At 37.1% G+C, this 14,952-nt stretch overlaps 1 protein-coding gene across 1 annotated transcript in view; it reads right to left on the bottom strand.

Moving 5' to 3' along the window:
- Positions 1–14,952, bottom strand: part of CDK6 (cyclin dependent kinase 6) — a 258,667-nt gene that overhangs the window by 135,183 nt on the left and 108,532 nt on the right. Inside the window, exon 3 of the mRNA XM_051961217.1 lies at positions 5,713–5,880. Within this exon, the coding sequence (XP_051817177.1) occupies positions 5,713–5,880 (168 nt within the window). The remainder of the gene's footprint in view (positions 1–5,712; positions 5,881–14,952) is intronic.

The following is a 14,952-nucleotide window of genomic DNA, read 5'->3' as shown; positions in this document are numbered from 1 at the left end:
TCTTTCCATTTTCTCCATCTGTAAAAAGGCATAGATTCATGCTCCTTATGATTTCCTAAGGAGAAGGTCCCCTTTGTGAAAAAGCTTCAACTTTGACAGAAAGTAGCTAGTTGGATACAAATTGTTGGGCTTATTCACACATTAATGGACATATGTACTAAATACTCTGAAGTTTTGTTGATACCTTTTGTTTATTACTTTAGTCATTTTCTGAATAACTCCAATAAAATCTTCCATTGAAAAAAAGCTAAGCAATTGTGTCTGAGAGTATGTGTAACATTCAGCACTTATAGGCCTTCATCTCTCTAGCAAAAGTAGGGAAGTATTTTATCAATTGACCTCCAAGGCCATGATTACATTTAAGCTGAATTAAGCTGCCTTTTAGTTTTCTTTTCATATGCATTAGTGTAATCAATGTGTTTATAAATTAAAAAAAAAAAATCAAGGGGACGAAATGAAATTGGTTATTCTTTTTTTTTTTTTTTTTTTTTGGAGGGCTGTCAATTATCCTAGAGTTGAATAATCTGATCTCATTTCTTTAGCTTGCCAAACCCCAAAGACTCTAGGGGCAAAAAATAGCTTTGTCTTCAAATAAGTCATCAAGTTTCAAAAACACTGCATTCTTTCTAAACCATCACTTTCAGCTTGACTCTAAGACGTTCAATTCATACATTCAACTTCTTCCATTCCCTTTGGGGCCGAGAGAAAGGATTAAAGAAAGTATCTTAGACCAAGAGGAAGCTTAGGTACAAGAAAGACAACATGGTATAATGGGGAGAAGGGGAGAATTGGACTAAAAGGCAAGGAAACCTGGCTCAGAAAATTCAACTATTGGACTCTAGGTAAGATATGGGGTTCTCTTGAATGTGAAAGGACCTCATTTTATATTTTACCTCATAGGTTTGTGAGGAAAATGCTGTGTAAATTTCCATATAAACTACTTCTACCATTCACAATCCAATAGATTGAAGGAAATTAGCCTTCATAATAATCTTAAAAAAATTCTTTTCAATGAATAAAAATCTCTTTTCTCTTCTTTCTATCTCTTCTTGCATTGAGGGAAAAAAGAACTATAAACTATAAACAAAGAAAATATTGTCAAGAGAACAAATTCTCATATTGGCCATGTCCAAAAAATAGATTTCAATTTGTATCCTGAGACTATCCACTCTGTCAGAATCATAACACTTTTAGGTGAATCATGAATATGGTATATACAAGATTCTTGGGTTTTAAGTTACATATTCTAATGAATCCACATGCTACCAATTGCCTGTGCATAAACAGAGAAGCCCAACAGGTTGGGTAGAATCATTAAAATGGGGGGAGAGGGCAGAGTAAAATAACTTCATGATGAGAGACAAGGGGATATCAAGGGCTAGCCTTGGAACTAGACACTGGGGATCAACTTCTGCCACGGGCACATTCTGGCTGGTGGTCCTGGGCAAGTCTCAACTTCTCAGACTAGAAGTTGTATAGAAAGTTCAGCTCTGTATTGGTAAAAGGGAGTGAAATCAAAGCTGTATTACAAACAATATTTTCATTAATAATTAACAGTGATTAATTTCAGCAATTTATGTGTCATTCAATAAGCACTTATTAAGTCTTTACTTTTTGTAGAGATTGTAATATGCCCTGAAGATAGTGATAGGGATTGTATCTGTGATTTTAATGATAATTCTTCAATCAGAAAATTCCCTCTACAAGTGGCACCAGAAATATGAAACCACAGCCAAACAATCTGTAACCTCCTTCCTCAAAGTCCCAAGAAGATTAAAAAGTCAGCTGCTTCTATGATTAATTTGCTTTGTATAAGGAATATATCAAGTACATATCATTTTATTATCTATATCACTGTTACTAAATTCCAGCATGATAACCTGAAAGTGACTGTGAGAAAAGGGTTTGCTGAATTTTCTCCTTAAGAACTATTAAAAATGAATATGGAAGATGGACTGGACCAGTGATTTCTTTGGTACAATGAACACTCTGGTAAGGAAACACCCTCTACTCATTGCAGGCTGGCATCTCCTCTGCAATTTTCAGTCTTGGACAGCTGTCTAAAGTAGCAAAATGCTGAAAAACACCAGAATTTGAACTTAGCACTTCCTGGCTCTATCATGATAGTACACTGATTCTGCTCTCAAAATGGATATGAAAGCTATGAAAAAAGTGATCACTTGGGTAACAAGACTTTTCTAATGGGTATGCATCTGTATCAACACATTAATAAATAGACTTTTCCCCTTATTCATAAGAAAAAAATTAGATTTGTATTTCCTCCCACCCAAGGGCAAAAAAAAAAAAAATTATCTGAATTTCACAGATATTCATAGGTTGAATTTCATGGATTATTTTCATAGATGGTTTGAATTATTTATAGATTTTCTTAGATTATTTGAATTTCATAGAATTTCAGTGTCCACCTCCTCCCCCAAATCTCCTATCCCAGGCCAGTGAATTCCTCCTGAGGAGGAGGTTGTGGCTACTTAAATACTTCAATGGCACATGAACTTGAGCAGGTCCTCTAAAGAAAAAGAAACTAGCAATCTGGGTCCAGTCACTGGGTTTTTATGTTTCTTTATGTCAATTGCCTGAGGTTCAACCTAGTTAAGTTGGAAAGGGTTTGTTCCCAGCTGGCTGCAGGCTCATAAATTGTTTTGGTCAAATTGGCTGCTGAGGATCATTTACTATTTTATAAAGGGGCTGACTGCATTGGTGAATGGATGACATGATTACAGATACTTGAAATAGAGAAATTAGAAAAAAAACCATTTTGGGGTATTGCCATTTAACTTCAAATAGGCATTATTTCAGAAAGATCAATTATACTGTTACAAATGCACTCACTCATTACCTTTGAGAATTTTTGGAATCATACTACCTGAAAATCCTGACATCTGCCCAAACCACTGAAAAATCAGCTATCTATTTCTGACTTTCTCTATTCCTTTGTATGTGAAGTAATCTGTATTTTCCTGTCTGGCCATATCAATTTTCAGCACAGAAGAGAATGCTAATTGATCCTACATGCTGACTGGCTTTGCTATTATTTCTCAAATTTAATTATAAAAAAAATTGCAATAAAAATAAAAACCAGCCAAAAATCCCTCTCTTACCGATAGACATTGTGTTCATGTGAATTCGGGATCCATTTTCTGGAACCAAATGAGAGGATCAGATAGCTGGGCTCCATCCATTCAGCTTGGACATTATGTAACCACCAGCCCAGCCCCTTCCTCTTGCCCTCTCTATGTATCTCTGTTATCATAAAACCTATTCAAACTTTTCCCAAGGGCAGGGAACAACACTTGCAAGACAGCTTCCTAGGGAAGCCCAAAGCTTACCTCACCCTTCCCAGCGAAGGAAACGAGCAGACCTCGTCTTTTCCAGGGTTGTTATTTTAATAAGCCCTCCAAGGGCTTGCCCTGGTCAGCAGCTGGACTTTTCCTACGTCTTGTTTTCTCTGTATGGGGGTTGGAAGAGCGTGTGTATGGTTCAATCAGGGTGGATCTGTAAATACTGGTAAAACATCCAAAGGAATCTACCGTGGAAATTCCTTTGTCCCAGGGAAAATAGAGCAAGCTGGAAGAGTAAATGCTCATAGATTTCCCATTTGCTGGGGCGGGTATTCCTAAAATGGAACCACCAACTGTGTCAAGGTGTGGCTCCTTCTTTGAGGAGTGCTCCTTCAGATCAACGACAAGCTATTAAAAGACTTTCAGCCACCATTTTACCATCTTTAAGATGGAATTGATAATAGCATTCTATTTCTCAGGGGAAATGTGAGGATCTAATGAGACATCTGTAAAGTACTGATTATACTATTATATAAATTCCACCTGTTATTATTACCCCCTAATTCTTAAGTAGGGCAGCTAGATGGCACTGCAGGGGATAGAACACCAGGAATCAGTAACACCTGAATTTAAATCTGACTTTAGACATTTACTAGCTGTGTAATCCTGGGCAAGTCACATCATCCTGTTTGTCTCAGTTTCCTCATCTACAAAATGAGCTGGAGAAGAAAACGACAAAACTGCTTCTGTATCTTTGCCAAGAAAGCCCCAAACGGGGCCATAAAAATAACTGAACAACAAAGTTATTAGCTTGGTAGCACAGAGTTTAGAGTACAGATTTCGGAGTTAAGAAGATCTGAATTAAAATCCTGCCTCAAACAATTCCTAAGTGTGTGACCCTGAGCAATGGCTTGAACAGTTTCAGCCTTAACTTCCCTGTGTGTAATTTGGATATAATAGTAGCAACCTCAAAAGGTTGTTGTGAGGATCAGTCACAGTCAGGCAATCAATAAGCATTTATTAGGTACCTACAAGGTGCTAGGAACTATGCTAAGTACTAAACATAGTCCCTGCTATCAAGGAGTGATCTGATGGAGATAAGAGGTAGTGTTTTGCAACACACTATAAAAGCTTTATGAAAGCGCTACATAAATGCTAGATATATCACCAGCATCTTTACTGCTATTGTTATTATTATTGCTGGCATTACTGTTACTATCATCATTACCATCATTGCTATGTTGTTACCATAATTATTGTTACTGTTATTATTATCACTGTCATTATTACTATTGTCGCTATGTTGTTATCATAATTATTGTTACTGTCATTATTATCATTCTCCTTATTATCAAATATCAAAAAAAATTATTATTTTGTTGTTGTTGTTATATGAGAAGAAAGAATAGTGAGAGATGATTCTTGCACTTTTCTGAAAGTGGGCTGATGGTAAGGAAAGCACGAAACATTATGGGAAAACCTCTTAATCTCTCAGACTTTGCCCTTTTTATTTTTCCTTATGCAGAGGCTCACTCGGCATAAACAGAGAGCTTGCCTTTTAAGGAAGAGACATTTGTCTCCAGGTTTTACATTTCATGAAAATCCTGAGCCTCCTCAAAAAAGAGAGATGACCACAAAACATCTGAATGATGAGTAGCTTCTCCTAACTGTTCACCTTCATTAGGGCAGGAACTTTAGGTGAATCTTTTACATTCTATTGAGATAAAGGTCTGCCCTCAGCAGGGCAGGCAGTGTGGGCTCAACTGAGTGCTTTGGGTTTTTGCCTTTAAGACTCAGTCATCTGAATGGAACATCACAGCCAGTAAGTTTCTGGTTCCCCAAGTCAGCATTTCCATCTTCCCATTTAAGCTTTGCCACTTTAAGTCTCCAACAGGCCACGTTTATCATGCCCCTTCTTCCCCATCTGTGACATAATGGGTAGAAAGGGGACCTGAAAACAGCTGTGGCTGCCAAGGAATGTTTGGAAACTTCTGGTTTCTCTTTAATAGCTAAGAAGCACCAGGAAGTTTTTGCAACATGTGTGTCCACAAGCAACTTGAACATTCACTCATCTGCAAGAACATTCAATCACCTCTGTTCACCAATCTGTCGCTGAATCCATTCATTCACTCACTCAAAATATATTTATTAAGTGTCTGCATGCTATATTCCAAGAGCCACTTAACATACATAGATTAAAAGCAAAATAGTTTATGCCCTGAAGAAGCTTCCACTCCACTGGGGAGAAATAAGTCATATGATGGAAGGCTTAGAAATAATGTTAAAGATTGAAATCCCCTTGATGTCTATTAGCAGAGCTAATAGGAAAATAGGTTTTCCAGAAATTTAAGCACAAACAAATGTATTGTCTTCCTCTCCCTCCTCCCTTAAAAAATAGCACTTTCTTACTTACCACTGAGGTAAGAGCCATTTGGAAACTGTAGATCCGGGCAAGGCCAAAATCGGCCAGTTTAATCTGTCCGTTGCTGGTGACAAGGATATTCTGTGGTTTCAGATCACGGTGCACTACTCGGTGTGAATGAAGAAAATCCAGACCTCGGAGCAGTTGAAACATCATGTCCTAAAAATAATCCACAATCAAATAATCAACAGTGATCAAGAAAAATCTTTTCCTGTACCAAAGAGTCCCCCTGCCCTGCTGTGCCTATGTCACATGTCATGTTCCCTTCCTCACCATTATACCATTATGCATTATCAATATGGAACAAGAGGCAATCTGGCATCATAATGAATAAAGAGTTGGTCAGAATCCAGAGTAATAATAATAATAATGAATAAGCTTTTATATAGAACTTTTAGGTTTATAAAGCACTTAACAAATATTTTGCTTGATCTAATGACAACCCTGGGAAGGAAATAAAGAAATGGAAGCAGAGACTAAATAATCTAACTAGAGCCCCATAATTAGTAAGCATCCGAGGTTTGATTTAAAGTCAGATCTTCCTGGATCCATGTCCAGTACTCAATCCACTAGATCACCTAAAACCCCAGGCAAGTTACTTAATGCTTCAATAACTCTGTAAGGATACAAACTAGATCTGTTATCAGGACTATGAGTTTCCAGTTCCAGTGATCCCGGCCCCGGGTGGAGCCTGAGGTAAAGCAAACAGCCTAGCCATCAAAGAAGTCGATGAATCTCATATTTCTTTTTATAATATGACAAAACTAATATTTAAAATGACATTACAGATGAAGAAATGGAGATGCAGAGATGCTCAGAGACTTGCCTAGAATCATCAACTAGTAAAGTGTCTGAGGCTGAATTTGAACTCTGATCTTCCCAACTTCAATTATGGCACTCTATGCAATGAACCTCAAAATGATCTCAAATTAACTGATAGGGAAAAGACAAAAAGAGGTTGTGATGACCTTCTATTTCCAAGTCTACAGCTTTTTCCTATGACATCCCAATGCCTAGATATACACACACAAATTCACACTGATGAGCAAATCACTGAACTTGAGAGTTGGAAAAAATGAGGTCAAGATTTAGCTCTGAACCTAGACAATCATTCTGTGACCAGTGGAAATCACTGGGTCTCTCTGTCAGCCAGAGCTCACTAAGATTTGAAGTTATAGTTGAGTAGCCAATGGACATCAGGGGGAAGAATTTTCACTCTGAGTTTTTCATAGGTATGAAATCCTAGTTGTGGGGAGAAAAATACAAATTTATATTATTCACACCCATAATTTATCAATGTAAGAAATGCCTTCTATCAACGCACATCATGACAATTCTGCAACTTACAGTCTAGAAAGAGGTCTCGGGGTGGGGGTAGGGTCACCTAGGGCTCTATGAGAATGGAAAGATGGCTCACATCCCCATGATGACCAATCACTAGAATAGAATCAAACCAATTCTTATTCTTCACCTCCCTGTGCAAGCTCTTACAACCCCTCCCTCCTATACAAAGATATGTAGTTCCCCAGAGCTGGAGTAGTATCTCTCTCTGAATCCCCAATGCTTAGCACAGTGATTTGCCTGCAGTTAACTATTTAATAAATACTTTCCTTCTTTTCTCTTTCTCCCTTCTTTCCATCTCTCCCTTTTCCCCTTCCTCTTTAATTTATTTCTTCTTCCTTTTTTGTCTTTCTTTTTTTCTTCCCTCCATGTCTTTTTCCTTCCTTTTTAACATCTTTTTTCTTCCTTTTCTCCCTCCCTTTTTCCTTCTGTATTTTTTCTGTCTTTTTTCTTTCTTTATTCCTTCCTTCCTTCCTCCACCATACCCCATGTACATAACATATACCAGTTCTGGTGACTTGGGGGGAGTGGTAATTGTAGAATATTAAAAATTGGCAGGCATCTTTCTTGGGGCCACCTAGTCCAGCCTCCACAGAGTGCCATATGGCAGACATAAGCAGCCCCACTGAGGGCTAGCAGTTTTCACTTTTCAGAAACATTTAAAATAGCCCAGAGAAATTGGCAGCAGAGACCTTAGACACATACAAATAGTGTTAACTGCTGAAACGCTGGAGCTGTGGGGGGAGGAGAAGACACAGCCTAGGAAGATCAGAGGACCATTTTAGGTCAAACGACTGGCAGTGAATAAACAGGAGTGTGAAAGTGAACCCAAACATGTGAAAGGGGCCAGTCTCTACTGCAGCAAGTGAGTCTTCATTAGAAACATGTGCACACGACTCGGGAGCCCTGATCTTAAAAGGCATGCCGAACCTTTAACCAAAACGCCACCAAAAGCCCATGTCTGTGCCATCTTTTGCTTCCAAGACATGAAGCACTATTTGGGACTGTAAAGGGAAACTTAAGACAAATGAATTGGAACTAGTCTAAGCATTTAATTAAACAACCTATGAATGCAGAATAAAGACAGCTCTTAAAGCCTGGTAGAAGTAGAGAAGGTGCCCATTTGTATTTGTAGAGGGAGTTTTCTATGCCAAGTGAATCACAGGTCCAGACATCCCAAAATGAATTCAATAAAAACCCAGTTACCTGTATTAACTGGGGTGGGAATGGACCTGCCCAGTTGGTGGAAAGTCTGATTATACAATTTTTAAATTAATTCTGTTTCTATTAAGTTTAAATATATGCAAAATCACTAGATGAGGCTTAATGAATTACATCATTTATAACTGACATCTTTGTGACATGGTGGGAACAGAAGACATCTCTAAAAAGATGACTTTTTATGAAAAAGTTAACATCAATACCAAATTAGATAAAAGGATAAAGTGAAATTATAATAGCTTTGGCTGACCTATTTAAATAAGTCAGAAGTATTGAAAAAGTGTATTTACAAAAATTAGCCACCATTGCCAGAATTCCTCAGAATTTTATGATGTATAAGAGTTTTTAAAATAAAGAGGATGCAACAACCCAGAAATCATCTCAGTCAGAGAATGAGACGCCCATTCCATTTGTCCATTGATACATGCATCAATAGGAAATGTATAGGTGGACAATGACATGAAAGGAATGTAGAATTGGCAGAGAACGGAAATCGTGCTGTACTTTTTATGATCCTGAACTAGGTACTAAGTGTCTAACATGTGCTAGATTTAAATGCTGGGATTACAAAGACAAAAATAAAACAGTCCTTGATCTCAAGAAGCTTACAATCTAATAGGGAAAACATCAGGTACACAAAACTATTAAAATAATATATTTATAAAGTCAATAAAAGGTAATTTGGAGATGGAGGCTCTAATAAACAGAGCGAAAAGGAATGGCTTTAGGTAGGAGAGGGTGCTTGGGCTATGTTTGAAAAAAGTTCAGGATTCTATGAGTTAGGTGAGGAGTTTAAGAAGAGAAGAGAAGACAGATAAGAATAGTCCATAAAACAATCAATCAATATTCTGAAGAGGGATTTACAAAAAGGTAGAACTAAAAATGGAAACTGATAAAAAAGATTAAGATCATGGGTCTAAGAAGTATCCATATAATTAATATATCTTCTTACTTGCCTGAGCAGCTTTGTGTCCTTTAACTACTGCTAGGTAAACAAAATAAATGCTTCTAAATTCTGATTATGTGAAATTATAAGTTTTTCATGAACAAAATTAGTGCAACTAAAATAAAGAAAGCAGTGTGCTAGGGAAAAAAAACTACATCAAATATCTCTGACAAACAAGATATGTAGGTAATTAACAGAAATATATAAGAATAATTATAAGAATAAGAACAAGGGATATGAATATTCTTTCAAAGGAAGTATTAAAAACCTATGGAAAAATGCTCCAAATTGATAAGAGAAATACAAGCCAAACTCAGATTTCAACCATATTTGCAAGGATGACAAAACACAGGAATAGTCAATGTCCTTTTCCTATGCCATGATGCCTTTCTCAATTTTGTCCACAGGAATATTGAGAAATATTCTGTCAAATTACTTTCTGAAATCCACACATATGATATCTGTAGCATTCCCGATTTAGTCAAATCATTATATCAAAAACGGAAATGAAGTCAGTCTCATATGTCTTATTCTTAATAATAATATCTTGGAGGGCTAACTACTTCCCTTTCTAAACACTCAGAAACTATCCTTCTAATAAATGAATTGTTAAATCAGAAATGTTTTGGGAAGAGAAATATTAATGAACTCTTTGATCTAACTTACCCTATGTTCTATATCAATTTAGAATCAGAGAATTTTAGGGCATTAGTTGACTTCAATCCACAATAATAGGAGAATAAGGAAAGAGAAATATTTGGAAAACTAAGGAAAGAGAGAGCATCTATGGGGAAGAGCGAATTTGTACTGTCAAATGATGCAAAGAGATCAAGGATCATGACTGAGAAAAAAACCATTGTATTTAATGTTAGGAGATGTTGGTAAAGTGGGAGAGCCAGTAATAGAGTAAGAAGCCACATAATAAGGGACCAGGAAGTGAGTGGGAGGTTAGGAAATAAAAGAAAATAAGCAGAGAATTTTTCTAGGACTTTGCCTATTAAAAAAAAAAAAAGAGAGAGAGACATATAGGGTAATAACTTTAAGGGATGACATGGTGATATAATTTTTTTTTTTTTAAGGATGGAGGAGATTGGGATATTTTTGTAAATGTCAGGAAAGGAGCCTATGGATAAAAGAGACTGGAGATGGGAGAAATGGAGGAGGAATGTTGGAAGAGGCAAGCTTGGAGACAGAAGGAATGGGATATGGGGTGACTGACCTTTGCAAAGGACAAGGACTACAACAGCACCACATGGATACTACTGTCTCCACAAATTTTCCCAGGAATGTTGTGAGGGACATAAAGATAAAGATTGGACCAGATGATCTCTAAGGGGATTTCCCAACTCTAGATTCCACAATGTTCCAGAGACATCATTATTAATAAAATGCAACAAAAATCCAGAGATGCTTAGCCAATTCTAATCACTGAATTACAGAAGGGGTTAATAATATTTCTAGACTGATATATTAATCTCTCTTAACAAAGCTTTGTGACATTCAAAATTTGTGTTATCAGACAGAAGTATGCAGATAATAACTTTTGTAGCTTTCTTTGTTAAACAATGTAGTATAGTCAACAAGCATTTGTTAAGTACTTACTAAGTGCTAGATGTAGTGCTAAGGTAAATACAAACTAAAAATCTCCATTCTTTGCTTTCAAGAAGCTCAATCTAGTGAGGAAGGTAATATGCAAACATTAATAAATAAGATATATCCAGTATAAAGTGGAGATAAAATGAGAGGGGAGGCACTAAGATTAAGGAACACTGGAGAAAGGCTCATAGCAGAAGGAAAGACCTCAGCTAAGATTTCAGAGAAGCAAGTAAAGCTTGGAGGCTGAGAAAAGGAGGGAGAGGATTTCAGAAGTATGGGACAGTTATTGACAATGGTCAGTGTTGAGAGTATAGTATATGAGGAACAGCAAGGAGGTAACTGTCTCTATAGTGTAACAAGATCAAAATAAGTCTTTCCCCCCCTTGGAAAGAACAACAACAATAAAAGTTACTGATACCTTTTGTTTTCATATGATCTACTTATTTCCCAAATGATCTACATTTCCCAATGTCTCTTATAACAATGTAAAATAGTGAAGAAAAAAAAAAAAACATTTTAACAAAACTAAGCATATGGGAAAAGTCTAACCTTATATGCATTGTTTCATAGGCAGAATCTTCTACCACTATGGAATATATATTTAATACAGGAATGCCTGAGTCAAAGAGTTTGGATAGTTTAGTCACTGTTCATATTTTCAAATTATTTCCCAGCATGGCTAGACCAATTCACAGCTCCACCAACAATGCATCAGTTGCCCATCTTAACGGAACCTTTTAACATTGAAGTAAGCTTTATACAACAGTAACCTAATCTATTATTAACTTATTGTAAGCTTTTAATTCAAATGAAATTTGTTTTCTGTAGGCAATTAAAGTAGCACAATGCAAAGGGAATAAAAAAAGTAAGCAAAGCAAACATCCTTAAATAAAATTTATTGAAGAAATTTCCTATTTGTGTAAAAAGCAAAAAGAAACAAACAAAAAGACAACGCCGGAAATTGCTGTCAATGTAACTAAGAATGGTTTGGGCAAATTATCATTTTAGTCACACCCATGCTAAAAAGAGTCCATTTGGGTTCAGCAGGCTGTATCCTTCAGAGAAATAAATGTACACATGTGATTTGGGTGCGTGTTTCAACAAAATGATATTGTGTAATGTTGTTTGGCCCGAGGAGGTTTTAGGTGTGGTCTTGACTTTGGTAACTATCTCCCCCCCCCCCCCCAACCAAAAAAAAAATTTTTTTTTTTTTATTAGGCCTTAGTGCAACATTAGGAATACTGGAAGTGCAGCATTTCCTTGTTGTAGGGACACCATTATCTTGATTTTTTTTTTTTTTAAGGGAAAGCATTTGGAGGAGGCCCATCAGAATGGTAAGGCTCTAGAGTTCAAATCATAGAATTATCTGTAGAAAACAGGGCTGTTTAGCTTGGGGAAGAAATGACTAGGATAGGTAGAAGGGGAAGGAATGATATTGTCTTTGAAATATTTGAAGAGACAAGTATAAGAGAGATTAGGCCCAGAGGGCAGAACCAGGGGCATTAGTTTTAAGTGGTAGAGAAGTAAATTGAGGTTTGATGTCAAGAAAACCCTCAAAATGCTTACAGCTATCCAAAAGGGGAGCAGGCTGCCTCTAAGGATGGTGAATTTCTCTTCTCTGCAGGGATTAGTGCAAAAGCAACTTGTCAGGTATGTGATATAATGGGGGATTCTCTTTCGGGTATGGGATGGATCAGATGGCCTTTGGAGTCCTTTCCAACCCTAGTCTCCTGTGATTCTGTATTACATCCAGTAGAGCTATATTTTCCAACTGAAGAAAAAGCCTGATTATTTTCAAGGCTACTGGAAACTGGTCCAATTTCCATTGTGCAGTAAATCACAGAAATGATGGCTTTGAAGGATAATTTTGGCTAACTAGATCCAATTAATCTGAATAATGAACTCATAATATCCTGAAAAAATCCCAGCATCGTTTGTGTCTAGCTGGCTTAAGTTTCTCTAAATTTAACTATAATGGGATATTCAGAACTTATAATGATGACTTATTAGTAGATAATATTAATATCTCCATCTTCATGATGTGCAAACCACATTCTCTTCAAATTGTTCATTGCTTTCTTTTATGCTTCTCTGTAATAGGGACACAATATATTATTTTCTATTCTTTACCTAATACCCCATTATTTATTCTTTTGACATAAAGATAACAGCAAAAGGATTCTAAAATTAAAATTCCAAGGTCTAAAATGCTAAAATCTAGGCTTTCCTTTCACATAATCAGGACAATGATGCTTTCAATCTAGCTTGCACAGATGCTAAAACATCAAAGGCAATCAAGGCTGGGCAAGATGTATGGCAATAGAGATAACATGTGTTGGAATCTTTACAAACTGCTAACTCATTAGAGTTGATAGATTATTGATCTGATCTTACAAGAAGATGTTTTGGGCCAGAACCTGAAACAAGGTACTAACTAGAACTAATTGATACCATGCTTGTGTTCACACCTTTACTCATTGGAGTTCACACGTTTGGGAGATTTCAGGGTTTAGTATGAGATATCCGAATTCACAGCTCCCTTGAAGCTCTTAGGGTCTCTCTAGTCATTATTTCTGTTGCTGCATTGTCACTTTTTTGGGGAGGGCAGGGAGGTCATGACTATCCTATGTTCTAAAACAAAAGAAAGGAGGAGAGGCCCTAAGAGCTTCAAGGGAGCTGTGAATTCGGATATCTCATACTAAACCCTGAAATGTCCCAAACGTGTGAACTCCAATGAGTAAAGGTGTGAACACAAGCATTATATCAATTAGTTCTAGTTAGCACCTTGTTTTAGGTTCTGGCCCAAAACATCAACTCTAATGAGTTAGCAGTTTGTAAAGATTCCAACACCGTGAAACAAAGAAAGGCAGCTAGGTGATGCAATACCAGGAATCACTAGGACCCGGATTCAAATCTCTTGCACTACTTGTGCAACCTTGGACAATCACTTTAATATTCCTTAGATTTCTCATCTGTAAAATGAGTGGGTTGGACTACATGGTCTGTGAGGTCTCTTCTGGGTCTAAGATTCCTTCTCCCTCCTAATCTAAGATCCTATGATCTCATATTCCTTTGGAAATCCCTTTGTGTTCCCTGTAGATAAGGAATGGATGTTCTGACAGTTGTCCTATATACCCACCATATATGCGTATGTATGCAGAGATAGATCACTTCAGCCTTGGAATCCTCAAAGAATGCATCCAAAACCAAGAAGGAAAAACACATTCCTTCTAAGCCAAAAGCCAACAACAGCAAGTTAATGTGGGTTCCCTAGTGATTTTCGGAGGCACCCGGAAAAATATTGGAAGATTCCACATAGGACAGATAGGACATAAGGCCACTGATTTAGAGGAGTGATAGGAGCCATTCTCTTCCCATTTGTTTGTTTTACATGGTCATTGTCTACTGCTAGCTCTGGGGGAGGAGGGCACCAGGGGCTAAGGTAACCGACCACCTTGAGGTCTGACAACTAGAGCCAATCCAAAAATAGAACCCTCGTTGGAAGGGCTGCTATATTATTTGTTTTTGTGGCTTCCAGGCAACTGAGAAGGGGCATAAATGCAGCAATGTGTATACAGCACATAAATAAAAGGAGGATGTATTTGAAACAGAGAATTGAGTGGAGAAACCTAGCATTATATTTCTGAAAGTGATGACAAATGATGGGTAAGTAAACTTTGTGACATATCTAAATGATATTTGGGAATAGAAACATAACAACTGACTTTCTACTCAAGTCATATGAATGTCTGCTTTACAGGGATAAGGTAATGAGTAATTGAGGACGGCCTGAAAAAGGAATCATTACCTCATGATAATGGCTATTAGCCCAGTACGGAAAGTCATTGGGAAGTGAAACTGCCACAAAGCAGTGTTAATTATAACCATCTCCTGGTTTCTTCAGAGCAGGATATGAGAATTCAGGACTGACTCAGTTAGAAAGTGGGAGGCAGAAATGGTTCTGTTATTGGCCAGTGACCTTTCAAGTTCCCAAGTGACTAACTTACCTGACTAATATACCTACCATCTACCTAGCTCCGATGCTCATGACACAGTTTTCTCTCTAAGTGGGTCAAAGGAGAAGCAGGGTTTTTTTTTTTTTTTTTTTAATTTGTTTTTTAAGGGGA

Source organism: Antechinus flavipes, chromosome 5 (assembly GCF_016432865.1).
Source record: "Antechinus flavipes isolate AdamAnt ecotype Samford, QLD, Australia chromosome 5, AdamAnt_v2, whole genome shotgun sequence".
Classification (NCBI taxonomy): Eukaryota; Metazoa; Chordata; class Mammalia; order Dasyuromorphia; family Dasyuridae; genus Antechinus; species Antechinus flavipes.
This window is presented reverse-complemented; position numbering and strand designations above follow the sequence as displayed.